This window comes from Salvelinus alpinus, chromosome 18 (genome assembly GCF_045679555.1).
Source record: "Salvelinus alpinus chromosome 18, SLU_Salpinus.1, whole genome shotgun sequence".
NCBI classification, from domain to species: Eukaryota; Metazoa; Chordata; class Actinopteri; order Salmoniformes; family Salmonidae; genus Salvelinus; species Salvelinus alpinus.
The window spans coordinates 31,138,263-31,164,973 of record NC_092103.1 but is presented as its reverse complement, the minus strand read 5'-3'; the positions used below and the strand labels follow the sequence as shown (position 1 = coordinate 31,164,973).

At 44.4% G+C, this 26,711-nt stretch overlaps 1 protein-coding gene across 3 annotated transcripts in view; it reads left to right on the top strand.

Moving 5' to 3' along the window:
• Window positions 1-26,711, top strand: part of LOC139544184 (fibrinogen C domain-containing protein 1-like) — a 340,468-nt gene that overhangs the window by 252,491 nt on the left and 61,266 nt on the right. For 2 of the 3 annotated variants that reach the window (XM_071351004.1, XM_071351003.1), the window contains 2 exons: window positions 14,860-15,039; window positions 18,128-23,140. In XM_071351004.1, coding sequence (XP_071207105.1) covers window positions 14,860-15,039; window positions 18,128-18,390 — 443 coding nt within the window. In that variant the 3' untranslated portion in view covers window positions 18,391-23,140. Of the gene's footprint in view, window positions 1-14,859; window positions 15,040-18,127; window positions 23,141-26,711 lie in introns of those variants that run through there. The other variant, XM_071351005.1, reaches the window with a different exon arrangement.

Here is a 26,711-nt window from a genome sequence, read left to right as displayed (position 1 = left end):
ATGCTCTAAGGGCACTCTCTGGTTGAATTTTATATTTTATATTTGAAGAATTTCACCAGGGCTTGCTGTTTCAGCAGAGTTTTCTGTTTCACCAGGGTTGCTGTTTCACCAGGGTTTGTTGTCAAATTAGGCCTTGTAGTGAGCCCTTGTCAACCCTCTCTGTAAGACAATGCTGAGACGTACAGAACTACAGGATTAGTAGTTGAGACTGAGCCACGAGCAGTTAATTTTGGTGAGGTTTGGATAGGAAGATAACTGATTTTCTGATGAGGTGCGTCTGGGAAATGCCGTTGGCTCCTGCCAATATGTTTCGGCTCTTTTGTTTGCTATGGAATTGTTAAGCCACACATGTTTGACTTGGTAATGAGTGACAAGTTGTTGGCAGGACAGCACAAACAGATCTGGGACCAGGCTACCTTAACGCCCGTTGCTGCTTGAAATATAATCTAAGTACTGAACAGTTGATCTATTGCTCATTCGGGTTCTCTTATCTTGTTTCTGTATGTTTCAAGTTTCAGTTTCAAATTGTATTAGTCGTATGTACGGGATACACATGGTATACAGCATAAAACAAAATGCTTACTTACAAGTTATTTTATGTAATCAGAGCATTATGTCATATCTTTACTGTGACCTCAAACTATAGCAGCTTGTTCCCATTGCTTACAGTTCAGTAATGATATCGGATCCTTGAAATCTCAGACCACAAGCTTAGTTTAAAGCTACAAAGCCTGGGGAAAATCAAGCTTTACTTTCATTCTTTCTCTTTCAAATCTGTTTTCATCCTAAGAAAACACCTGTATTCAGAGAATGTGTTTTGAACACCAAAGCTAGAGGCTGATATCTACTGAGCTGCAGACCCCCACTGTTAGTTTGTCTGAAACACCTCAGAGTGCCTGGAGTCCCCAGGTTGGGAGAGCGGGAGAAAGGGAGTGAAAGAGAGAGGGAGAGCGGGGGAGAGAGAGAGAGAGAGAGAGAGAGAGAGAGAGAGAGAGAGAGAGAGAGAGAGAGAGAGGGAGAGGGAGAGAGGGGTGTTCCTGTCAGGATGTTTGTTTTTGTCAGGAGGTGGGTTTCTGTCAGGAGGTGTGTCAGTCACTGCTGCATCTTTGATCAGCGGAGTGCACAGCTTTGACCTGAAAGCACGATCAGTCTACACAGCAGGGAGAAACAAGAAACAGGAGGTGGCAAGGATGTGTGGAAGGAGGGATGGCAACCCTTTCCTCCTCTAGCGCTCTCTGCCTATCACTCTTTCTCCACCCTCACTCTCTCCCCCTCTCTCTCAACCTTAATTAGAGATAATTTAGACAGCCATGACACCCCTGAACTGAAACAGACTTACTGAGTCAGTCACCACACAGCCGGTTGTGTGTCTGATGTCTCTGTGTGTTTGTCTGTATTGTGTCTGTACACAATACAGTGTAAACCCTCTGTGGGCTCCGCCTGCTGAGCTGGGTTGGGGTCAGTTGATGTCCTTCTCAGTCAGTCAGTTTCAGGAAATCTAATTGGCACACTAGATTAACTGGAGATTTGTCAATCACTGGATTGAACTTTTTTCTGAAAGATTGATTTAATTCAATCTTGAGCATTTGTATTTTGTATTTATTATGGATCACCATTAGCTCTTGCCAAGGCAGCAGCTGCTCTTCCTGGGGTCCGGCAAAATTATATAATTTTAAGTTATTAAAAAAAAGTTATACAATTTTAAAAATCTTACAATACATTCATAGCAGATTTCACAATACACTAAGTGTGTGCCCTCAAGCCCCTAATCCACTACCACATATCTACAACACAAAATCCATGTGTGTGTATAGCGCATATGTTATCATGTGTGTGTACAGTGGTTCGTCCTTCAAAGGTTTCAGCGTACTGCAGCACAGCTTGCGTGGTGCCGCACGGTTCTATGGCACGTTATTTAAGTGCCAACCACTGGTACCATTAATGCTAGTTAGTGCTAGTTTGACCACCAAAGGGCATTTTTGAGAAGCATTTGATAGCCTTCAATAGTGGCTGTACTAGAGAATTTAAAACCTTTTTTGTAACATGGAAACTGGTTTTAAGAAATTTTGCTTAATTCATTTGATTAACTTCTTGCAACTATAGGGGGTGCTGTTCCGCATTAGCATATTTGTGTCTCCAAATTAAACTGCCTCGTGCTAAATTCTTGATCGTACAATATGCATATTATTGTTATTATTGGATAGAAAACAGTCTATAGTTTCTATAGGAGTTGAAATTTTGTCTCTGAGTGGTACAGAACAATTTCTACAGCACTTTTCATGACAGGGTTCAGATTTCAGAAATTTTTACCTCTGATCTGGGGTCTGTTTATAAGGCCACAGTGAATGCTATGAAGAAACCGACACTGCCTACGTCTTCCTCTGGGTGTCTGTACGTCATCACGTTTTCAATGAAATCGATGGGACGTTCACAGCCATTATAAATGACAAAAATGTACAGAGACCCCCCTTTCTCAACGTGCGCCTCAAGCGTGAAGGCCATCGGACCTGCCTCGTTCCAAATCGTTTTCTAACCAGCAATATTTCTCCGGTCATGTTTTCAGTCGTTATAGTTGTTAAAAACATCATAATGTAGTGAATTTGAACCGTTTTATATCAATTTATATCCGTTTAGTGCGATTCTGAGGAATTTATTTGTCGTGCACTCTGAAAGTTTGGACACGTTTTAGGGTGTCGGTCGTTGGTGGTGGACATTTCGAAGGACAGAGGACATCTATCGACCAAAAGACGTTTATAACATAGAAAGGATACATTGCCCAAGAATATGATGGAAGATCAGCTCAAAGTAAGCAATATTTAATATGATAAACCGTGTTTCTGTCGAAATATTTTAAACGCATATTTCGCCATTTTGTTTGGTATAGCTTCACCTGGCGAACCCTGTATTGAAAAGTAAGGATAATTTAAAAAATGTAAATCAGCGGTTGCATTAAGAACTAATTTGTCTTTCGATTCCTGTCTACCCTGTATTTTTTAGTCAAGTATATGATTAGCTTTCAATTAAACTAGATCACTCTGATAGATGACGTCAGACATATTGAGGCTTGATTTCCTAGTATTTTTATTGTGTAACCACGGTTTTGTATGGCTAAATATGCACCTTTTCGAACAAACTGTATATGTATGTTGTAAAATGATGTTACAGGAGTGTCATCGGAAGAATTCTGAGAAGGTTAGTGAAAAAATTAATATATTTTGGCGGTGATTACGTTATAGCGCTCTTTGGCTGGAATCGATGCTCTGGTAACGTTGGAACATGTAGTATGCTAACTTATCGATTTATTGTGTTTTCGCTGAAAAACGCTTAGAAAATCTGAAATATGGTCTGAAATCACAAGAACTGGGTCTTTCCATTGCTATGCTTTGTCTATTTTTATGAAATGTTTTATGATGAGTAAATTGGTCATACACGTTGCTCTATCTAGTAATTCTAGTGGATTTGTGATGGTCGGTGCAATTGTAAACTGTGATTTCTACCTGAAATATGCACTTTTTTCTAACAAAAACTATCCTATACCATGAATATGTTATCAGACTGTCATCTGATGGTTTTTTTTATAGGTTATTGGCTATCAATATCTTAGTTGAGCCGAATTGGTGATAGCACCTGAAGGAGTAAGAAACTGATGGAGTTAGAATAGTGGTGTATTTTGCTAACGTGTTTAGCTAATAGATTTACATATTTTGTCTTCCCTGTAAAACATTTTAAAAATCTGAAATGGTGGCTTTATTCACAAGATCTGTATCTTTCATCTGGTGTCTTGGACTTGTGATTTAATGATATTTAGATGCTACTATCTACTTGTGAAGCTATGCTATCTATGCTAATCAGTGTGTGGGGGGTGGGGGGTGCTCCCGGATCCGGGGTTAGTAGCCGTGAAAGGTTAATATTATGGTGATTCTATTCCAAGAAAAATGAAAAACCCTCTGGGTTTCCGTTAGGATGGAACGGAAAATATGGCACTGTACAACGTGAGGGTCGGGAGTAGGCTACAGTACTTGGCTATTTAGCTAAAGAATCCCCGTGTTTTGCGGGCATGCGGGAGACCGGGTTTCAATTTCCCGACTGGGAGGAAGGTGTAAGCTGTCCTTGTAAATAAGAATATATTCTTGGCTGACTTGCCTAGTTAAATAAAGGTTACATTAAGAGTATAACATTTCTACACCATAACTGTAGTCTAACCAATACCCAAACGGAGATTCAGTCAAAATAAAAATCTAATTTATTTATCAAGACCAGTCCTCATGCTTGTCTCAGAGCAGTGATAAACGGTGCTAAATCCTATTGCTTCTAACTTCAATATGATCTTTAAATACATAAGAGCAACACAACTTTTAACAGCACATTACTCAACACTAGTTAGACTCATGTTGCCTACAGTAGGCCCACTGTATATCGAAAAATATGATGTGACTTTCCGCCTGTAATTACATTTAGAGGATTGGAGGATTCTAAATTAAAACCAAAATCCGCCTCATGGGTCTCCCAGTAGCGGCCGGCACGAGTATCTGTAGTAACGCATTTTGTATTGCGATGCGGTGACATAGACAGCTGCGCCACTGGGTAGGCCCCATCCACAAAGTATCAAAATACAAAGAGGTGTAGGTAAAGGTATATTCAATCAATCAAATAAAAAAATATATAAAGCCCTTTTTACATCAGCCAATGTCACAAAGCGCTATATACAGAAACCCAGTCTAAAACCCCAAACAGCAGGCAATGCAGATGTAGAAGCACGGTGTCTAGGAAAAACTCCCTAGAATGGCAGGAACCTAGGAATAAACCTAGAGAGGAACCAGGCTCTCTCTGAGGGGTGGCCAGTCCTCTTCTGGCTGTGCCGGGTGGAGATTATAACAGAACATGGCCAAGATGTTCAAACGTTCATAGATGACCAGCAGGGTCAAATAATAATAATCCCAGTGGTTGTAGAGGGTGCAACAGGTCAGCACCTCAGGAGTAAATGTCAGTTGACTTTTCATAGCCGATCATTCAGAGTTAGAGACAGCAGGTGCGGTAGAAAGAGAGAGAGTCGAAAACAGCATGTCCGGGGAAAAGGTAGCACGTCCGGTGAACAGGTCAGGGTTCCATAGCCGCAGGGAGAACAGTTGAAACTGGAGCAGCAGCACGACCAGGTAGACTGGGGACAGCAAGGAGTCATCAGGCCAGGTAGTCCTGAGGCATGGTCCTGGGGCTCAGGTCCTCCGAGAGAAGAGAAAGAGAGAGAGAATTAGAGGGAGCATACTTAAATTCACACAGGACACCGGATAAGACATGATAAATACTCCAGATATAACAGACTGACCCTAGCCGCCCGACACATAAATTATTGCAGCATAAATACTGGAGGCTGAGACAGGAGGGGTCGGGAGACACTGTGGCTCTGTCCATCTATACCCCCAGACAGGGCCAACCAGGCAAGATATAACCCCACCCACTTTGCCAAACCACAGCCCCTTGCTAATAGCTCATAATGGGTTATTATAATACTGTACATGATGTCCAGTTTAGGATAACCAAAACATTTCTTTATTAAAGACTATCAGAAAGAATGTTGGTACTTACTTATTTTGATCCAAAGCTATGAATGAGTGAGTCACTCAGCTTTATGTAGGTGCCGGGATGTATGACTGTGCCATCAACTTGATAATATATAATAATATTTTGGAGGTTATTTCGTTATATTTGTTTTGTCTTTTTAGGTGGATTAAACTGAAATTGCAATCAATCACGGCCGGTTGTGATACAGCCAACCTAACTTAGAAATACATTTGCCGATAGAATTCTCCCCCTACCCTCCTTCTAGGCAAGTCTATTGTCCAGCTACCTGCTAATAGCCATAATGGCGCTGTACAACGTGATGGTGTATGTTTGAAAGAGTATTTTCCAGTAAGCAACAATTTATTTACCTTCAATAGACAACTTTGTTACAATATTTCTGTAATTCAGTGATATTTATTCCCACAGTAATTCATTTTGGATCCATAACTAAATAAATAACTGCATTTTCATCATTATTTTATTAACTAAAGCATTAAGATGCCATTACTAGTTACATTGTTTTAGTTTGAACGTGCAGACTGGCACTTAAAACAGAGGGAACGTTTCCCTATTTAGCTCCATTATTAGTGCAATGGTCCGTCTTCTGTACTCGGCTCTGCGGCCCATCCTCTGGATGGGAACACTAAAATAACACTAAACACATAAAGGGAACACTAAAATAACACATCCTAGATCTGAATAAATGAAATATTCTTATTAAATACTTTTTTCTTTACATAGTTGAATGTGCTGACAACAAAATCACACAAAAATTATCAATGGAAATCAAATTTATCAACCCATGGTGGTCTGGATTTGGAGTCACACTCAAAATTAAAGTGGAAAACCACACTACAGGCTGATCCAACTTTGATGTAATGTCCTTAAAACAAGTCAAAATGAAGCTCAGTAGTGTGTGTGGCCTCCACGTGCCTGTATGACCTCCCTACAATGCTCCTGATGAGGTGGCGGATGGTCTCCTGAGGGATCTCCTCCCAGACCTGGACTAAAGCATCCGCCAACTCCTGGACAGTCTGTGGTGCAATGTGGTGTTGGTGGATGGAGCGAGACATGTCCCAGATGTGCTCAATTGGATTCAGGTCTGGGGAACGGGCGGGCCAGTCCATAGCATCAATGCCTTCCTCTTGCAGGAACTGCTGACACACTCCAGCCACATGAGGTCTAGCATTGTCTTGCATTAGGAGGAACCCAGGCCCAACCGCACCAGCATATGGTCTCACAAGGGGTCTGAGGATCTCATCTCGGTACCTAATGGCAGTCAGGCTACCTCTGGCGAGCCCATGTAGGGCTGTGCGGCCCCCCAAAGAAATGCCACCCCACACCATGACTGACCCACCGCCAAACCGGTCATGCTGGAGGATGTTGCAGGCAGCAGAACGTTCTCCACGGCGTCTCCAGACTGTCACGTTTGTCACATGTGCTCAGTGTGAACCTGCTTTCATCTGTGAAGAGCACAGGGCGCCAGTGGCAAATTTGCCAATCTTGGTGTTCTCTGGCAAATGCCAAACTTCCTGCACGGTGTTGGGCTGTAAGCACAACCCCCACCTGTGGATGTCGGGCCCTCATACCACCCTCATTGAGTCTGTTTCTGACCGTTTGAGCAGACACATGCACATTTGTGGCCTGCTGGAGGTCATTTTGCAGGGCTCTGGCAGTGCTCCTCCTTGCACAAAGGCGGAGGTAGCGGTCCTGCTGCTGGGTTGTTGCCCTCCTACGGCCTCCTCCACGTCTCCTGATGTACTGGCCTGTCTCCTGGTAGCGCCTCCATGCTCTGGACACTACGCAGACACAGCAAACCTTCTTGCCACAGCTCGCATTGATGTGCCATCCTGGATGAGCTGCACTACCTGAGCCATTTGTGTGGGTTGTAGACTCCGTCTCATGCTACCACTAGAGTGAAAGCACCGCCAGCATTCAAAAGTGACCAAAACATCAGCCAGGAAGCATAGGAACTGAGAAGTGGTCTGTGGTCACCACCTGCAGAACCACTCCTTTATTGGGGGTGTCTTGCTAATTGCCTATAATTTCCATCTGTTGTCTATTCCATTTGCACAACAGCATGTGAAATTTATTGTCAATCAGTGTTGCTTCCTAAGTGGACAGTTTGATTTCACAGAAGTGTGATTGACTTGGAGTTACATTGTGTTGTTTAAGTGTTCCCTTTATTTTTTTGAGCAGTGTATATTGTCCTGCTAATAACAGGGTTAATATATCTGTGAGAATATCCAAGGGACTTTTATATAATTCTAAATTAATAATAATAATTATAAATGCTTTGTTTAAAAGAATAGCAATATTTTTGAAATTATTTGTTTTAAAATAACGTAAAATGAGCGAGATAAAGGCCATTCTTGAACATGGGGTGAGACATTCTTACAAATTTGTAAATAAAGCCAGTTTGTTATTAAGAATGATTTATTTCTGTTTTTAGAGGGAGAGAAACCAAAAATCTACAGTCATCTAATGGGTCTCACAGTCAAGGCCAGAACGGTATTGAACCAGCATCTGTAGCAGCACAGCTTGCACTGCTATGCAGTGTCTTAGACTATTGCGCCACTCAGGCACTTTACAATGTGACTGCTCGGGAGTGGACTACACTACTACAGTAAGAACAAAATAAAATAATAAAAACGTTAGTGTAACAACAGTTTTAGTAAGTAATAGTGAAGTCATGCACAATTATCAGTTTCTATTTCAAATAAAATAGAATAAAATGTTATTAGTCACATGTGCTGAATACAACAGGTGTAGACGTTACAGTGAAATGCTTACTGATGAGCCCCTAACCTACAGTGCGGTTTCAAAAAATGTGGATATGAATAAGAGATAAAAGTAACAAGTAATTGAAGTGGAGCAGTAAAAAAGAACAAAAAAATACAGGGGAGTGCCGGAAAAGAGTAAATGTGCGGGGGCACCGGTTAGTTCAGGTAGTATGTACATGTAGGTAGAGTTAATTAAAGTGCCTATGCATAGATGACAACAGAGAGTGGCAGTGGTGTGGGGGGGCAATGTGAATAGTCCGGATAGCCATTTGACTAGATGTTCAGGAGTCTTATGGCTTGGGGGTAGAAGCTGTTTAGAAGCCTCTTGGACCTAGACTTGGCACTCTGGTAGCGCGTGCCCGTGTGGTAGCAGAGAGAACAGTCTATGACTAGGGTGGCTGGAGTCTTTGACAATTTTCAGGGCCTTCCTCTGACACCGCCTGGTATAGAGGTCCTGGATGGCAGGAAGCTTGGCCCCAGTGATGTACTGGGCCGTTCTACCCTCTATAGTGTCTTGCAGTTGGAGGCCGAGCAGTTGCCATACCAGACAGTGATGCAACCAGTCAGGATGCTCTCGATGGTGCAGCTGTAGAACCTTTTGAGGATCTGAGGACCCATGCCAAATCTTTTCAGTCTCCTGAGGGGGAATAGGTTTTGTCGTGCCCGCTTCACGACTGTCATGGTGTGCTTGGACCATGTTAGTTTGTTGGTGATGTGGACACCAAGGTACTTGAAGCTCTCAATCTGCTCCACTGCATCCCAATCGATGAGAATGGGGGCGTGCTCGGTCCTCTTTTTCCTCTAGTCATCTCCTTTGTCTTGATCACGTTGAGGGAGAGGTTGTTGTCCTGGCACCACACGGACAGGTCTCTGACCTCCTCCCTATAGGCTGTTTCGTTGTTGTCGTTGATCAGGCCTACCACTGTTGTGTCATCGGCAAATTTAAAGATGGTGTTGGTGTCAGGGAGTACAGGAGGGGACTGATTACGCACCCATGAGGGGCCTCGGTGTTGAGGATCAGCGTGGCGGATGTGTTGTAACCTACCCTTACCACCTGGGGGCGGCCCGTCAGGCAGTCCAGGATCCAGTTGCAGAGGGAGGTGTTTAGTCCCAGGGTCCTTAGCTTATTGATGAGCTTAGAGGGCACTATGGTGTTGAACACTGAGCTGTAGTCAATGAATAGCATTCTCACATAGGTGTTCCTTCTGTCCAGTTGGGAAAGGGCAGTGTGGAGTGCAATAGAGACTGCATCATCTGTGGATCTGTTGGGGCGGTATGCAAATTGGAGTGGGTCTAGGGTTTCTGGGATGATGGTGTTGATGTGAGCCATGACCAGCCTTTCAAAGCAATTCATGGCTACAGACGTGAGTGCTACTGGTCGGTAGTCATTTAGGCAGGTTACCTTAGTGTTCTTGGGCATAGTCACTATGGTGGTCTGCTTAAAACATGTTGGTATTACAGACTCGATAAAAAAACATGAGCTGCCGCACACCCAGAATAATAGTTTGTGTGGAGGTACTGACGAATAAACTATAAACTATCATAATAAAGAAAGTCGCACACTCCATGTGTAATCTCACAGCAATTTAATGGGTACTTACCAACGTTTCGTTATCACTGTGCATTCCTCAAGGTATTACAGACTCAGACAGGGAGAGGTTGAAAATGTCAGTGAGGACACTTGTTAGTTGGTCAGCGCATGCTCGCAGTATACGTCCTGGTAATTAGTCTGGCCCTGTGGCCTTGTGAATGTTGACCTGTCTAAAGGTCAAACTCTCCTCTGCTGCGGAGACCGTGATCACACAGTCTTCCGCTACAGCTGGTGCTCTCATGCATGTTTCAGTGTTATTTGCCTCGAAGCGAGCATAGAAGTAGTTTAGCTCGTCCAGTAGGCTTGTGTCACTGAGCAGCTCTCGGCTGTGCTTCCCTTTGTAGTATGTAATGGTTTGCAGGCCCTGCCACATCCGACGAGTGTCAGAGCCGGTGTAGTACGATTCGATCTTAGTCCTGTATTGACGCTTTGTCTGTTTGATGGTTCGTCGGAGGGCATAGTGGGATTTCTTATAAGCTTCCGGCTAAGAGTCCCACTCCTTGAAAGCGGCAACTCTATCCTTTAGCTCAGTGCGGATGCTGCCTGTAATCCATGGTTTCTGGTTGGGGTATGTATTGCACTTATTGATGAAGCCAATGACAGATATGGTCTACTCCTCAATGCCATTTGAGGAATCCCGGCACATATTCCAGTCTGTGCTAGCAAAACAGTCCTGTAGCTTAGCATCTGCTTCATCTGACCACTTTTTTATTGATCTAGTCACTGGTGTTTCCTGCTTTAATTTTTGCTTGTAAGCAGGAATCAGGAAGATAGAATTATGCTCAGATTTGCAAAATGGAGGGTGAGGGAGAGCTTTGTATGCATCTCTGTGTGTGGAGTATAGGTGGTCCAGAGTTCTTTTCCCTCTGGTTGCACATTAACATGCTGATAGAAATGAGGTAAAACTGTTTGCCAGCATTAAAGTACCCGGCTACTAGAAGCGCCGCCTCTGGGTGAGTGTTTGCTCATGGCGGAATTCAGCTCATTCAATGCTATCTTGGTGCCAGCCTCTGACTGTGGTGGTATGTAAACAGCTACAAATAATATAGATTAAAACTTGTTTGGTAGGTAATGTGGTCTGCATCTTATCATGAGAAACTCTACCTCATGCGAGCAATGGTTCGAGACTTCCTTAGGTATCGTGCACCAGCTGTTGTTTACAAAAATACATAGACCGCCGCCCCTTGTCTTACCAGACCCCGCTGTTCTATCCTGCTGGTACATCATATAACCAGCCAGCTTATTTTTGTTGATATTGTCGTCGTTCAGCCACGACTCTGTGAAGCATAAGATGTTACAGTTTTTAATGTCCCGTTGGTAGTTTAATCTTCCCAATAACTCGTCTGTTTTATTGTCCAAAGATTGCATGTTTGCGAGCAGAATTGTGGGGAGTAGGGGTTTATTCGATCGCCTCCTACTCCTCAGAAGGCAGCCCGCCCTCCGGCCTCTCTTTCTCCGCCTCCTCTTCACGCAGATCACTGGGGTCCGGGCCTGTTCCCGAGGGTGCCGTATATCTTCCGCATCGGGTTCGTCAGAGTCGTGAAAGAAGAAAAAGGATTCTGCTAGTCCGTGGTGAGTTATCGCAGTTTTGATGTCTAGAAGTTATTTTCGGTCATAAGAGACGGTAGCGTTAACATTATGTACAAAATAGTTTAAAAAAATAAGTTACAAACAACACAGATAAAATAACAAAAAAACGCAATCGGTTGGGGGCACGTAAAACGTCTGCTTTCTGCTCCAGCTCCATTTTAGGTTTATGTCGCCCATTCATTGTCAGTTAGAGACACAGTAGGACCCAAAAGCATAATCAGTGCTCTAACTCCCCCTTGCGCTGGTCTGGAGCAATTAAGTGGTGACGCAGGTTACCGTACTAAACCACAAATTACCTCTAAGTACCGCAGCATAATCGCAAAACTTTTAGTGGAGCAACCACTGTATGCATGTCTCTGTGCCTATGTTTGTGTTGCTTCACAGTCCCCGCTGTTCCAAAAGGTGTATTTTTATCTGTTTTTAAATCTGATTCTACTGCTTGCATCAGTTACCTGATGTAGAATCGAGTTCCATGTAGTGATGGATCTATGTAGTTCTGTGCGCCTCGCATAGTCTGTTCTGGACTTGGGGACTGTGAAGAGACCTCTGGTGGCAAGTCTTGTCGGGAATGCATGGGTGTCTGAGCTGCAACATGTCAATACCTCTCACAAATATAATTTGTGATGAAGTCAATCTCTCCTCCACTTTGAGCCAGAAGATATTGACATGCATATTTTTCATGTTTGCTCTCTGTACATCCAAGGGCCAGCCATGCTGCCCTGTTCTGAGCCAATTGCAATTTCCCTAAGCTTCGTGGCACCTGACCACACGACTGAACAGTAGTCCATGTGCGACAAAACTAGAGCCTTGTTGATAGTGCTGTTAAGAAGGCAGAGCAGCGCTTTATTATGGACAGACCTCTCCCCATCTTAGCTACTGTTGTATCAATATGACCATGACAGTTTACAATCCAGGATTACTCCAAGCAGTTTAGTCACCTCAACTTGCTCAATTTCCACATTTATTACAATATTTAGTTGAGGTTTAGGGGATAGTGAATGGTTTATTCCAAATGCAATGCTTTTAGTTTTTTTAATATTTTGGACTAACTTATTCCTTGCCATCCATTGTGAAACTAACTGCAGCTCTCTGTTAAGTGTTGCAGTCATTTCAGTTGCTGTACTAGCTGATGTGTAGTGTTGAGTCATCTGCAGACATGGACACACTTTGCTCAAAGTCAATTTATTAATGGCTGCATGCTTATTAGCAACTGGGATAAGCAATTTCATACATGTGTCTGTTTTGCTGCACATTACACACCACGGACCAACAAATATTCTTTACATCAACAACATAGGAATCACAAAAAAATGTATTGTATGACCTCTTATACACTATATTAGGCCCAGCCTTTGGAACTGTTTTTCCTAGATATGGCTACTATATTGTGATCACTACATCTGATGGATTTGGATTTGGATAGTGCTTTCAAGCACATTTCTAAAGCATTAGTAAAGATGTGATCAATACATTTACATTTAAGTCATTTAGCTGACGCTCTTATCCAGAGCGACTTACAAATTGGAAAGTTCATACATATTCATCCTGGTCCCCCCGTGGGGAATGAACCCACAACCCTGGCGTTGCAAGCGCCATGCTCTACCAACTGAGCCACACGGGACCACCACCAATACATGTTGATGATTTAATTTAAGTGCTCTTTGTAACTACCCTTGTAGGTTGACTGATAACCTGAACCAGGTTGCAGGCACTGGTTACAGTTTTAAGCTTTTTCTTGAGTGGACAGCTTGATGAAAGCCAGTCAATATTTAAATCACCCAGAAAATATATACCTCTCTGTTGAGGTATCACATACATTATCAATCATTTCACACATTATCCAGATACTGATTTTTAGCACTTGGTGGTCTATAGCAGCTTCCCATAAGAATGGGCTTTATGTGAGGCAGATGAATCTGCAGCCATATTACTTCAACAGTATTTAACATGAGCCATTCATTTACTTCTCCAGACAAAGAGGGCTCCATTGGAAAACTCATCTGGGACTAACTTAGCAGTTTAGCTAGGTTAGCGGCTCTTTCAAGCAGACCTGTCAGTTAAGTGGTTTTCCGGGACAAGAAATAGCGGTCCTAGCTGTTAAAAGCTAACCGCGTTGAGGAATCCATGCAGAAACAAGTTCTGTATTCATGTCCAACAAAGATTGGTTATGTTTTAGTTAAAATAACAAACCGAGTGTTTCCAGTATACAGTGTTCAGCTGCGCACTCTGATGACGTAAGGACCATGAGCATTGAGTTGGAATGGAGAGAAATTGACACATAGCAAGCTGAAGAGTGTATGGTTGAGACTGGATAACTCTTTCATATTTGTGTTTTCTTTCATGGGAGCTTCCAAATGCAGTGAATGGTAAATGTCCATTCAGACACACACACGCACACATACACATACACACGCACACGCACGCGCGCACACACACACACACACACACACACACACACACACACACACACACACACACACACACACACACACACACACACACTCTTGGGATCTGTTTTGTTGGCAACTTCATTCCTTTACCCTTAACTCTGGGATCTTCAATTAGAGAATAAACAGGTCAAGAAAATCTTCAGAGACTTACAACTAGGGCCCAGAGCTTTCCCTGGTCAGATCACATGATCTCAACTCCTGGCCCTTGCGTAGACCGACCTCTCTAGTCCTCTCATCCTTAGCAGTATTCCATGTGTTTCTGTTACCACTCTCTCTGCGACTGTTCATTTCCTAAATCAGTTGTGACACGCTGTCATAGTATTCCACACTTAACGTGTGTGTGTGCGTGTGTGTGTGAATACCTGCATGCGTGTGTGTTGATCTGAGTGTGTACTTTAAGTGCTTGGTTTGTGAGGACACAGCTGCTGTCTTTAAAGTTATGTGACAGAGCATGGGTTAACGCATCCAGACCGAGCATCCTGCTGCACTGAGGGGACCTCTCACTTACTGTAGCAGGGTGACTTCTGGGAACTGACTGGCAGGTGGGGAAATTAAGTGTATTTTTGTTTTCTTGGAAGACGCACGGTGCAATACCATGCTGTTGAATGGCTTCGGTGGGGTTTTCTCTGAGCAACAAGGGGGTCTCTTTCCCTCAGGGAGGGGCTCTGATTGGTCACCTCTAACACCTCTCTTTCTCTCGTTCTCTCGTTCTCTTTCTCACTCCTTTTTCATTCATTCTCTCTCTCTCTCTTCATTTTTGTCTCTTCCTCTCTTCTCCCCTTCTACCACTCTCTGTATCTCTCTTTCCTTCCCTCTCCCCATCCCTTTTTTTCTCTCTCTCTCGCTGTCTCTCTCTCTTTCCTTCACTCTCTCTCTATCTCTGCAGGGCTGAAGCAGATTCATGCCTTGTCCATCCAGGGTAACTATGAGTTGAGGATTGACCTGGAGGACTTTGACAACAGTACAGCCTATGCCCAGTACGAGACCTTTGGAGTGGGCCTGTTCTCTGTGGACCCGGATGATGATGGATACCCACTGACAGTTGGAGATTACTCCGGAAACGCAGGTACATGGTTATATCTCACTGACCAGTTCCCGTTGGGGATCAATAAAGTATATATCTAAAAAACTTAACATTGATGTTTGATTCAAATCATAGATTAGGTCATTGTAGACCTAGACATTGATCAAAGGGTAAAGCACCCCAAACACAAACATTTAAGCCTCAGATTTACTCCTCAAATACTACAAGTATAACTCAGCAATGCATTGACTCTATCTATCGTCGTATCTGCTGTGTCATCTGCAGTAGTCTTGTTAATATTTTTAAGTGCTGAGGTGGTGAGTGTGAGGGGGTGAGGGAGGGAGGCAGAAAGGGAGGGAGAGATGGAGGGAAGTGTTTGGTTTTGGTCCCCACTGTGTTTTGTTAATGTCCGATGATTTAACAATGTAGACAGACAGACGGAGGGGGACAAAAAGTATCTATCTCTTCCCCAAATGTCACATCTCACCCAGTGCCCCGTCCCCGTGAATAAATTACTACACAATGAATTACTGTGGTTGACCTGCAGCGTAAACAAAACACTGTCTCAGGCCCGTCTCTACAAAGAAGCAATTTTAAGAACCTTTGGGTCGCTTAGCACAGCACACAGACAGAGAAGGGGGACAGATGAGAGAGGAGGGATGGGGAGAGGACGAGGGAGAAGAGGTAGAGAGAGAGAGAGAGAGAGAGAGAGAGAGAGAGAGAGAGAGAGAGAGAGAGAGAGAGAGAGAGAGAGAGAGAGAGAGAGAGAGAGAGAGAGAGAGAGAGAGAGAGAGAGAGAGAGAGAGAGAGAGAGAGAGAGAGGGTAAAGGAGTACACAATTCGTTTTTGGAGAGAGAGAGAGATGGGTTGTTTAAATGGCTTATAGCTTCTACTGCAATGAAACTGACCTTCAACTGACAACGTGCCTGTTGGACATTTGAATCCCACTGCAGCATATGAAGCCTCCCCCTGTATCCTTGTACCCTCTTAGTACCACAATAATTGTTATTATCATCCGCAATGACTGTTTTAGACACCTACCACTCTTCTGCCCCTCTCCCATACATACATACAAATACGCACACACACACACACACACACACACACACACACACACACACACACACACACACACACACACACACACACACACACACACACACACACACACACACACACACACACACACACACACACACACACACACACACACACACACATATACACACACTTTCCTCTGATCTGAGATCTGTAGACAGGTAGTTATTGTGGCTAGAAGCTGCTGGATCTTAATGATGTTCAGTGGAGCCGCCCATCCCCTTCCCTTTACCCAGACAAGGTGACACTGAGCGGGCTGCAAATGAGACTCTAAGTGCCCCTAGCCTGGTTCATCTCTCTCTCCCCTTATTTAGTTTCATCCGGTAACCATCATCATGCTGTCACGATGGGTTGAATGTTGTATGTTTTGATATTTTTTCTCTGTTTTGCCATTTCTCCTATCGGAACTAATTGCACCATGGGTTACCGTGGAAACAGCAAATTGAGAGAGGGATGGGGGGGTTTGGTTGGAGGGGAGAAGGGAGTAGCAGTGGCCACACCCAGCCTGGGGATTTAAACGCTTAAGATGCCCAGACGAGCTGCTAGCGAACACCTCACCGCTGGAGAGGAGTGTTTTTATCCCCCTCTGGTCACAGACACAGCATGAAGCATTATAGAGAGGGAGATAGGGAGTGAGGGAAAGATTGAAAAACACACAGGGAGAGGTAGAGTGATATAAAAATCCACATCCAGGCACTCGTATCCTTTTGTTTATCAAAAGCCTGAAGAGTTGCTGTGAAACACCAATAACAAGTACATTATTCTCTGAAATCGTTTATTGTGTCGTACAGAATGCCATCACTCAACATCCCCATGTGCAGTGCTACTGACAGTAAGCCAACCACCCAAGTATGACATTCAGCTCAAAGCCGTAGCCTATACAGATGTAGGATCTTAATTTGATCACTCCTTTTTTCCTGAGAATTTTCCTTCACAACAGGAAATGCAAACTTGTAGTGTATTTACCTTTTTAAAAAGGCTTCTAATGTTTATACATTCCACTTTGAAATTTCAAACTTGATTTGCCGCAAAAATGCATCAACACTTACAAAAATGTACAAAATGTATAATCCACATAATGATTCTCATTACCTGCTGCTACAGGATTATTTCCTGCTGTAGCAAACTGACAAAAATTAAGATCCTACATCTGTAGCTAACTGTGTCATGTACCTCTCTTTAGTTATATTTCTGCTGTAGCTACAAAGATCCTCATTGTGTGTGTGTGTGTGTGTGTGTGTGTGTGTGTGTGTGTGTGTGTGTGTGTGTGTGTGTGTGTGTGTGTGTGTGTGTGTGTGTGTGTGTGTGTGTGTGTGTGTGTGTGTGTGTGTGTGTGTGTGTGTGTGCTGTGACAGTTGTGTGGTGATCGGATCGTTAGGGATGTGATATTAGCAGAAGGATAAAAAGGTCAGCGTAGAGCCCTTTGATAAATAAACAACATAGTGTTGTAACACTGCAATTTATGTAATGAGGACTGATCTTCTAGAAAGGACAGGAGGCATCTCTCTCTGATCTCACGTAATTTATGGAAATTATTGATTGTAAAATCCTGAGTCATTTATGGAAATGAATGGGAAAGCAGTGCTGCTCTCTGATGTCAGAGATCTCTGGACAAATACATTAGTTGAACTAGGAAGGACCAATCAAAGCACTGAGAAGTTGAAACCTATTTTATCAGCCTCTCTCAATTATCTTCTTTTTTGTCTTCCCATCTATGTTCATCCTTGTCCTTTGACTGTGTGTGTGTGTGTGTGTGTGTGTGTGTGTGTGTGTGTGTGTGTGTGTGTGTGTGTGTGTGTGTGTGTGTGTGTGTGTGTGTGTGTGTGTGTGTGTGTGTGTGTGTGTGTGTGTGTGTGTGTGTGTGTGTGTGTGTACGTGTGTACGTGTGCGTGTGTACGTGTGTGTGTACGTGTGCATGTATGTAAATATGGTTGTGTGTTTGTTTGTACATGAATGCAACATAAATGTGTCCTTCACTCATCCAATCCACCCCCCACCCTTCACCACCAACCCGCTCCCCTTCACCATACAGGCGATGCTCTGCTCAAGCACAACGGGATGAAGTTCACCACCAAAGACAAGGACAACGACCACTCAGAGAACAACTGTGCCTCCTTCTACCACGGCGCCTGGTGGTACCGTAACTGCCACACGTCCAACCTGAACGGACAGTACCTCCGCGGGCAGCACACCTCCTATGCCGACGGCATCGAGTGGTCCACCTGGACCGGCTGGCAGTACTCCCTCAAGTTTTCTGAGATGAAGATACGACCCGCGCGCGACGACAGCAAATGAGTATATGAGGCAATAACAGAGGAAAGGAGTTGAAAGTGTTCAGAGTAATAAAACCACACCCTCAGATACTGTTTACTGACTGACTAAAAGGATTGACATCTTTGATTGATTTACTACTATTCTCTACTGTTTCCTGTGGAGCCCTTGTCCCTCTCCACCACCTCCCAGCCCCGCCCAACTTCATGTGCCCCATCCCTACCCTTAGTCCCCTATCGCCTACTAGTTTTGTGCTGAGGCTTTTTGTGCCCCCCTCCCCCCACACACTTCCTTCCCAACAACCTCATGACCTCACTGGATCAGGAAATGAGTCTGATTCACTCTGTTGCTCACTCTTTCTATTAGTGCTTCATTTATATCTAGTTATTAGTCAAGTATCTGTCTATTCCTTCTGAGCCTTGATCTTGTCCTTGACCTGTCTCCTGTGTTTGTTGTGCCCTGTAACCAGTAGTCCTATTCCCACAGTCCTTTGCTGCGTTGCTGCCAGTCAGCGAAGCGTGACGTTACCGTGTGACCTTAGAACAAGTGACTGATTCATGATATGTCAGAAACGGAGATGTGACATTACAGTTGGAACACACACACACACAGACACACACACAAACTTACACACAAACTTACACACACACACACACACACACACACACACACACACACACACACACACACACACACACACACACACACACACACACACACACACACACACACACACACACACACACACACACACACACACACACACACACACACACACACACACACACACACACACACACACACACACACACACACACACACACACACCCTGCCCCCTGAAGCTACAATATGACCACAGCAAAACTCTGTCACCTAAAGTGACCCGGCTGCATTGGCCTCCCAGCCAGAATGGCCCAACCCACAATACTGCTTACGTGTCCCTTTATTTCAGATAGATTCGGTAGGAGACACAACACAATGGAACAGCTGCACCGGTGTAGAGAGGGAACGGTTTAAATAAAAGGAGACAGAAGATTGAAAGAGAGGGGGAGAGAAAGGGAGAGAGAGAGAGAGAACAGATCAAACCGAGGGGTCGAAGGGAATGACTGAATGAAAAGGAGACTAAGAAAATGGGAATATACAGAGAAAAAGAAAGATGGAGGAGCGGTTATGGAGGGCTGAGGAAGAAGGGATGTGTAAACAAGAGGGAACCGATCTCAATCATCTGACTGAGGCTATTAGGGAGCATATTGGGCACTTAGTCTGATCACCAACCAAGTTACTACTTCTACAGTGCCCCAGATGGTAACGCTGCAGTGTGTGTTAGTTTCTGCGTGCAAGCATGCAAGTGTGCTTGTCCTCTAATCACTCTCCCAATCGCCCTAAGAGTCCATTTCAGTGATCCATTTGAGCTCCCAGTCAGTCAGACAAACATCCTATGTAAAAATGATATGATGAAGGTTATCAAGTTCCCATTGGTAGTGGGTGAATGTAGGAGGCAGCAGAATGGAAAATAGGATAATACAGGGAAGAGAGTGGGGTGAAGTGACAAGGTGCCCCTGGTGGCCTACCACAGAAAGAACGAGAGGAAGAAATGTTATTTGACTGCTACCTTCCAGAGCCAGGAGTGTCATGACAGAGAGGGTAGTCTGTTATTCATCTGTTCATTTAGGAAGTAGAGCATGTTTTAACCTTTGCCACCACGACCACAAGGTTAAATAGTCCCCTACTCCCCTGAGCATTTAAATTCTACTCCTGTGCTTTCTCAATCAGCTGTATAGTCGATAGAAGCTGCTTCACACATGGACACACACACATACAAACACACACACACACACACAAACACACACACACACACACTGACACACAAACACACACTGACACACACACACACTGACACACACACACACTGACACACACACACACACACACACACACTCTGATAACATAACGTAGCTACATACACATTCTGTTTTCATCTCATCCTTTATGTTCAATTTCATCCATATCTCTTTTTATCCACCTCCCCTCTCATCTCCTCTCCCTCCCCTCCACTACCCTCTCTACTCCATCTCCCCTCTCTCCTCCTCTCCATCTCCCCGCTCTCCTCCTCTCCCCTCCTCTCCTTCTCTACTACTCTCCCTCTCTCCTCCTCTCCATCTCCCCTCTCTCCTCATCTCCCCTCCTCTCCTTCTCCCCTCCTCTCCCTCTCTCCTCTTCTCCATCTCCCCTCTCTCCTCCTCTCCCTTCCTCTCCTTCTCCCCTCCTCTCCCTCTCTTCTCCATCTCCCCTCTCTCCTCCTCTCCCCTCCTCTCCTTCTCCCTCCTCTCCCTCTCTCCTCATCTCCCCCTCTCCCCATTTCCCCGTCTCCTGTAATATTTTCTGTTCTGTAATCTACTCATGTCTAGCTGGATGTCTAGGTTTTCTGCTAGGGTGACCCAGGATCTTTTCTTCTGGCTCTAGCAGAGTAACTGTTGCTGTAAAATACAGTTTGCCGCTATCGACCGATCCCCAACCATGATTTTCTTTCTGAATAGGAGCTCAAACACTTGTCGGAAATGACGACAACAAAATAATATGTTTGTCTGTAAAGTATTACAAAAAAGAAAAAAAGCACAATATCAGAAGTTTTGCTAACAATGAAATTGTGGAATTCTGAATATGTTTTCCATTTGTTGTATTTATTCTGATATGTTGTTTTCATTCTGATTCTTTATATGTACTGAAAGCTTTAAAGATATGTGTAGATTTATTGTACAGTGTGTATGACCTTTAGAGCATGTCCAACTGTTTTCATACTATGCCAAAAGACAAAAGAGAACTCAAGCACACAGACATTACAAATTACAAGTCAAAAGAAGAAAAAAATACAAAACCAGAGCCCTTATTTCTCCCCTTTTACCGGACTGGGCACAAGAGAAGGCGTGGCCAGCTATAGTTTTGGGGGAGGAGCAAGTGAGAAAGAGGAGGGGTTTAGTAAGCACATGAGGGCATGCCCACTATAAAAAAAACAGCACAAATTAATCTAAACTGAAGCGATGTCAATGGCACATCTGGGGGACATTGTGGCTCTGATTGGCCTGTTGGACATTGTGGGGACGTCTTTGATCTGGTCAGATATTTTGGCTCCACTTGACATACTGGCTATGGGACACACCAACTCTGGAGGACATTTTGATCTGCCCTTGCTGCCAGTGGGCCAACATGCATAGTGATGAGCATTGCTCCTCAGACACTGGATGGGCTATGTGTTTTATCCTGGTTATTTTTCCAGTACAGGACAGAGTGTGTGTCTGGACTACAGCACCCACAGAGCTCCAGCTCCATGCAGCCAACTATCCACAGAAACTTGCTCAGTCTCAGTCAGCCATAGAGGCTGAGTCAGTGAGTCTCAGTTCACCAGGAGTCCTGCGTTGGTAACACAGAGCAGAGTCAGAGTCCATCCACTTCTACAGTCAGCTAGTCTGCCTCTTCTACCACTACTCAGCTCTGAAGCCAAACATCAAAGAACCAACCGTCTAATCATATTATCAATGCGTTATTAACACTAACCACGTTACCATGGAAACAGAATTACATGGGAGAGTTTGATGACAACAATTTGTGTTGGGGTAGAAGATAAGAGATGATGATTTCATAGGGTTTCACAGAAGAGATGATTTCAAAGGGTGGTGTGCAAGTTAAAATGGATAAATGTGTAAAGTTGAATGAGATACTGGAATGAGTCAGACTGATGTCTTGATGTGACTGACTGACCAGGAGGACATTCATTTCTCTTTCTGTGTGTGAGAGTGTGTAGGTTTGTGTGTATGTGTGTGCGATGTGCTTGTGCAATGTGTGTGTGCGTGTCTGTGTGAGCGAGAGAAAGGAACGGTAGGAATTCATCAAAGTAAATGTGATGCTTATGTACAACTTGCCTCCCTGCTATTTGTGTTGATAACAGAGAGATATAAATGAACCATTAATTCATGTGATACCTGATTCCATAGAGGCTCACGCCCTTCTGGTCATGTGTTGAACTGGACTTCTCATTTTATCCCCGACTCCCCTTCTAATGTAAAACCTTCAGCGTCAAATAGTGCACGTTATACGTTTTATCAACGTATTGTACACCCCACACCAACCCCCACTCTCTGAGTAGTTTAGAAACCCCACAGTCTTTGTTCCAAAGCCCCCACCCCAACCTTTACTTCTTTAATTTCCAGTCTGCTGTTACGAGCACCATCCACCCTCCCTCCTCCCCGTTTATATTCTAGCAGGATCTTGGCTCCAGCAGTCGATGTAATAGAGGAGTATAAACAAAAGAGTTATCCCTCTCTCCATCTCATTCCCTCTCTCCCTCTTATTATCATCAGAATCAGCAGAGTACTGATCGATCCGTCCGTTCTCGCACCCTCCATCTCAGTCCTCCATTTATCCACTCTTCCAACACCTCCATCTCTCCTTTCACACAACCTCCTCTGTTCCCCCTCCATTTAACACACTCTCCATTCCCCTAACCCCTCCATTTCCCCACCCTCCTTCATCTCTCCATTTCCCCACTCCTCCATCCCTCCATTCCCCCAACCCAACCTCTCTCAGCTCCCCACTCCTCCATCCCTCCATTCCCCCAACCCAACCTCTCTCAGCTCCCCACTCCCCTAATCCCCGACAGAACCAACTCTATTTTCATTTTCTCTCTCGTTGAAGTAATATAGATTGTTTTGCGGAATCTTGATACTGTGTTTTAATGTCTTGTCAACATTTAATAAACATTCACATTTTATAAGTGAAACATTTCTTCATGTTTGTACTCTGTGTGTGTCTTGTGCAATGTGTTTGTGCATGCATGTGTGTGTATGTGTGTGTGAACAACATCAGGACCTTTTCATGGCCTTTGTCGACCTCTCCAAGGCTTTCGACTATGGGGCATACTACTCAGATTTGTCAACATCCTTTGCCAGTTCCATGATGGGATGATGGCCATAGGAGGGCAAGAGTCAGTGCCCTTTGGAGTAAGCATCGGTGTGAGGCTGGGGTGTGTGCTGGCACCTGTACTCTTTAACATCTTCCTGCTATGTGTCACCCAGCTACTCAACAAGGACCTTGAGGACAGCAGCGCAGTTGCGGTGGACTTCAGGCTGGATGGAAACCTATTTAACATCAGAAGGCTCCAAGCAACCACCAAGGTTTTGTCAGAGTATGTTCTTTAGGTGCAGTAAGCTGACTGTGCTCTCATGGCCCACCCTAACGGCTGTGAGGGTCTATAGCAGGATGGGACTGTCTATCAACACCACCAAGACAGAGGTGGTCTGCCAATGGAGATCCAGCCCTCCACCCACCATGCCTGTCTTCACCATTGAACACAAATCACTGGCAATAGTTCCGTCATTCAAATACATGGGCAGCAACCTCTTAAAACAGGATCAAGAAAGCATCAGCTGCCTTCTGAAAACTCAGACACAGGGTCTTCCAAAACAGGGATCTCCACCTCCACACCAAAGTCACTGTCTATCAAGGCGTCTGCATCACCACACTTCTTTACAACTGTGAAGCCTGGGTCACCTACAGTCGCCATAACAAGCAGCTGATTCCACATAAGATGCCTGCAGCGCACCCTGGGAATCACCTGGTACGACCATGTGCCCCTTACAGAAATACTTGCTAAGACCAACTGCAAGAGTATGGAGGCCATGGTCACCCAACACCAACTGCGCTGGCTTGGGCATGTCATTAGAATGTCGCAGGAGCGCGTAAGATCCTGTATGGCCAGCTACACCTTGGCCGGCGGTCTACAGGGGGGCAGATGAAGCGCTACAAGGACCAGCTGAAAACGTCGCTGAATAAGTGCAACATTAAACCCACAGACCTGGAGGACGCAGCTGCCAGAATGGTGTACAGAGATGGGAGGAGGAGAAGAGCACAAAGAAACAGCAGAACAGCTCAGGAGACATACAGCCATGACTGGCCCCGCCAACACAGACTGCACATGCCCCAGTTGCAATAAAGTTTGTGAATCTCGGTTTGGACTCAACAGTCACCAAAGGATTCACCGTTAACTCAGAAGTGGAAGTCATCATCGGATACTATGGGCTACCATAACGAACAAATATGTGTACATGTGCGTGCATGCACGTGTGCCTGCATGTGTGTGTGTATTTCTGTGCTGTACAAAGCAGTAGAACATTGTATAGAGGTTGTTATCAATAAATGTCACAATAAGGTGAAGAGCATTAGATTTTCCTGCTGGCAAAAACCATTGACAACTATGTACCATTTTCAAGGGATTGTTAAAGAAATGTTAACTTTGGTTGTAATAGCATCACCTCTTGAAGAGCATAGCTCTATCATCAGAGTTATATACTTGGCAAGTAATTGCATGATTTTCAGTAAACATAATTTGATCATGTAATTTCAGATATGAAATGGTAGCCTCACCATATCTCTCAATATTGGCCACCATTAAATGGATATTTGAGTGATATGAAATAAAAGTGAACTATACCCGACAAGTATGAGTGGTTTAGGTAAATTTCCCATCCTCTGGGGTGGCAGGTAGCCTAGGGGTGGCAGTTAGCCTAGGGGCGGCAGGTTGGCTGGGGAGCGGCATGTAGCCTCTGGGGCGGCAGGTAGCCTAGGGGCGACAGGTTGGCTGGAGAGCGGCATGTAGCCTAGGGGCGGCAGGTAGCCTAGGGGCGGCAGGTTGACTGGGGAGCGGCAGGTTGACTGGGGAGCGGCAGGTTGACTGGGGAGCGGCAGGTTGACTGGGGAGCGGCATGTAGCCTAGGGGCGGCAGGTAGCCTAGGGGCGGCAGGTAGCCTAGGGACGACAGATAGCCTAGGGGCGGCAGGTTGACTGGGGAGCGGCAGGTTGACTGGGGAGCGGCAGGTAGCCTAGGGGCGGCAGGTAGCTGAAAGGTTGCCGGATTGAATCCCCGAGCTGACAAGGTAAACATCTGTCATTCTGCCCCTGAACAAGGCAGTTAACCCACTGTTCCCCGAATGCCGTCATTGTAAATAAGAATTTGTTCCTAACTGACTTGCCTAGTTAAATAAAACAATTTGTGGACTCTGCCTGTCAAGCAGCAGAAGGGTGCATTTGCCTATGTAACAGCCAGGTCACCCATGATACAAGTCAGTATTCGACGTCCATCCATGTCTGAGGACGTTGGGAGATGACGTGGAAACCGGCCACTAGAGGCAACAGTAAGCACTGTTAGTTTCAAGTAGGTTTCAGTTTTGCTAGGGCATTGTGGATGCAGATGGAGGATGGGTGTAAGCATCTGGTGCCAAAGGTTGCATGTTTGAATGCAGCAATAAAAAGTTGTTTTTGAGATTTTAGTTGTAAGTCTATCCCACACCTTAACCCTTACCTTAACCATTCAGAGTTAATGTCTAACCTTAAGATTTCTGAGTTTTTGCCTAAACTTCAAATCAAATCAAATGTATTGGTCACATACACTTGTTTAGCAGATGTTATTGCGGGTGTAGCTAAATGCTTGTGCTTCTAGCTCCGACGTTGCAGTAATATCTAACAAGTAATATCTAACATTTTCACAACATATACCCAAAATACACGTAAATCTAAGTAAGGAATGGATTAAGAATATATATACGTATATGTCAGAGCGGCATTGGACTAAAATACTCTGGCATAGTATAGAATACAGTATATTCATTTGAGATGGGTGATGCAATATTTACATACAATTAAAGTGACTAAGATACCGTAGAATAGTATAGAGTACAGTTTATACATATGAGATGAGTAATGCAAGATACAGAGACATTATTGTAGTGGCTAGTGTTTAATTTCCTTAAAGTGGCCTTCTATAGGCAGCCACCTCTGATGTGCTAGTGATGGCTGTTTAGCAGTCTGATGGCCTTGAGATAGAAGCGGTGGAGTAGGGGCCTGAGGGCACACAGTGTGTTGTGAAATCTGTGAATGTATTGTAATGTTTTTAAAATTGTATAAACTGCCTTAATTTTGCTGAACCCCAGGAGGATCCATAATAAATACAAATACAAATAGAAGCTGTTTTTCAGTCTCAGCTTTGATGCACCTGTACTGACCTCGCCTTCTGGATGATAGCGGGGTGAACAGGCAGTGGCTCAGGTGGTTGATGTCTTTGATGATCTTTTTGGCCTTCCTATGGCATAGGGAGGGCGGGAAGTTTGCCCCCGGTAATGCGTTGGGCAGGCCGCACCACCCTCTGGAGAGCTTTGCGGTTGTGGGAGGTGCAGTTGCCGTACTAGGCGGTGATACAGCTCAACAGGATGCTCTCAATTGTGCATCTGTAAAAGTTTGTGAGGGTTTTAGATGTTAAGCCAAATGTCTTTAGCCTCCTGAGGTTGAATACTTCTTCA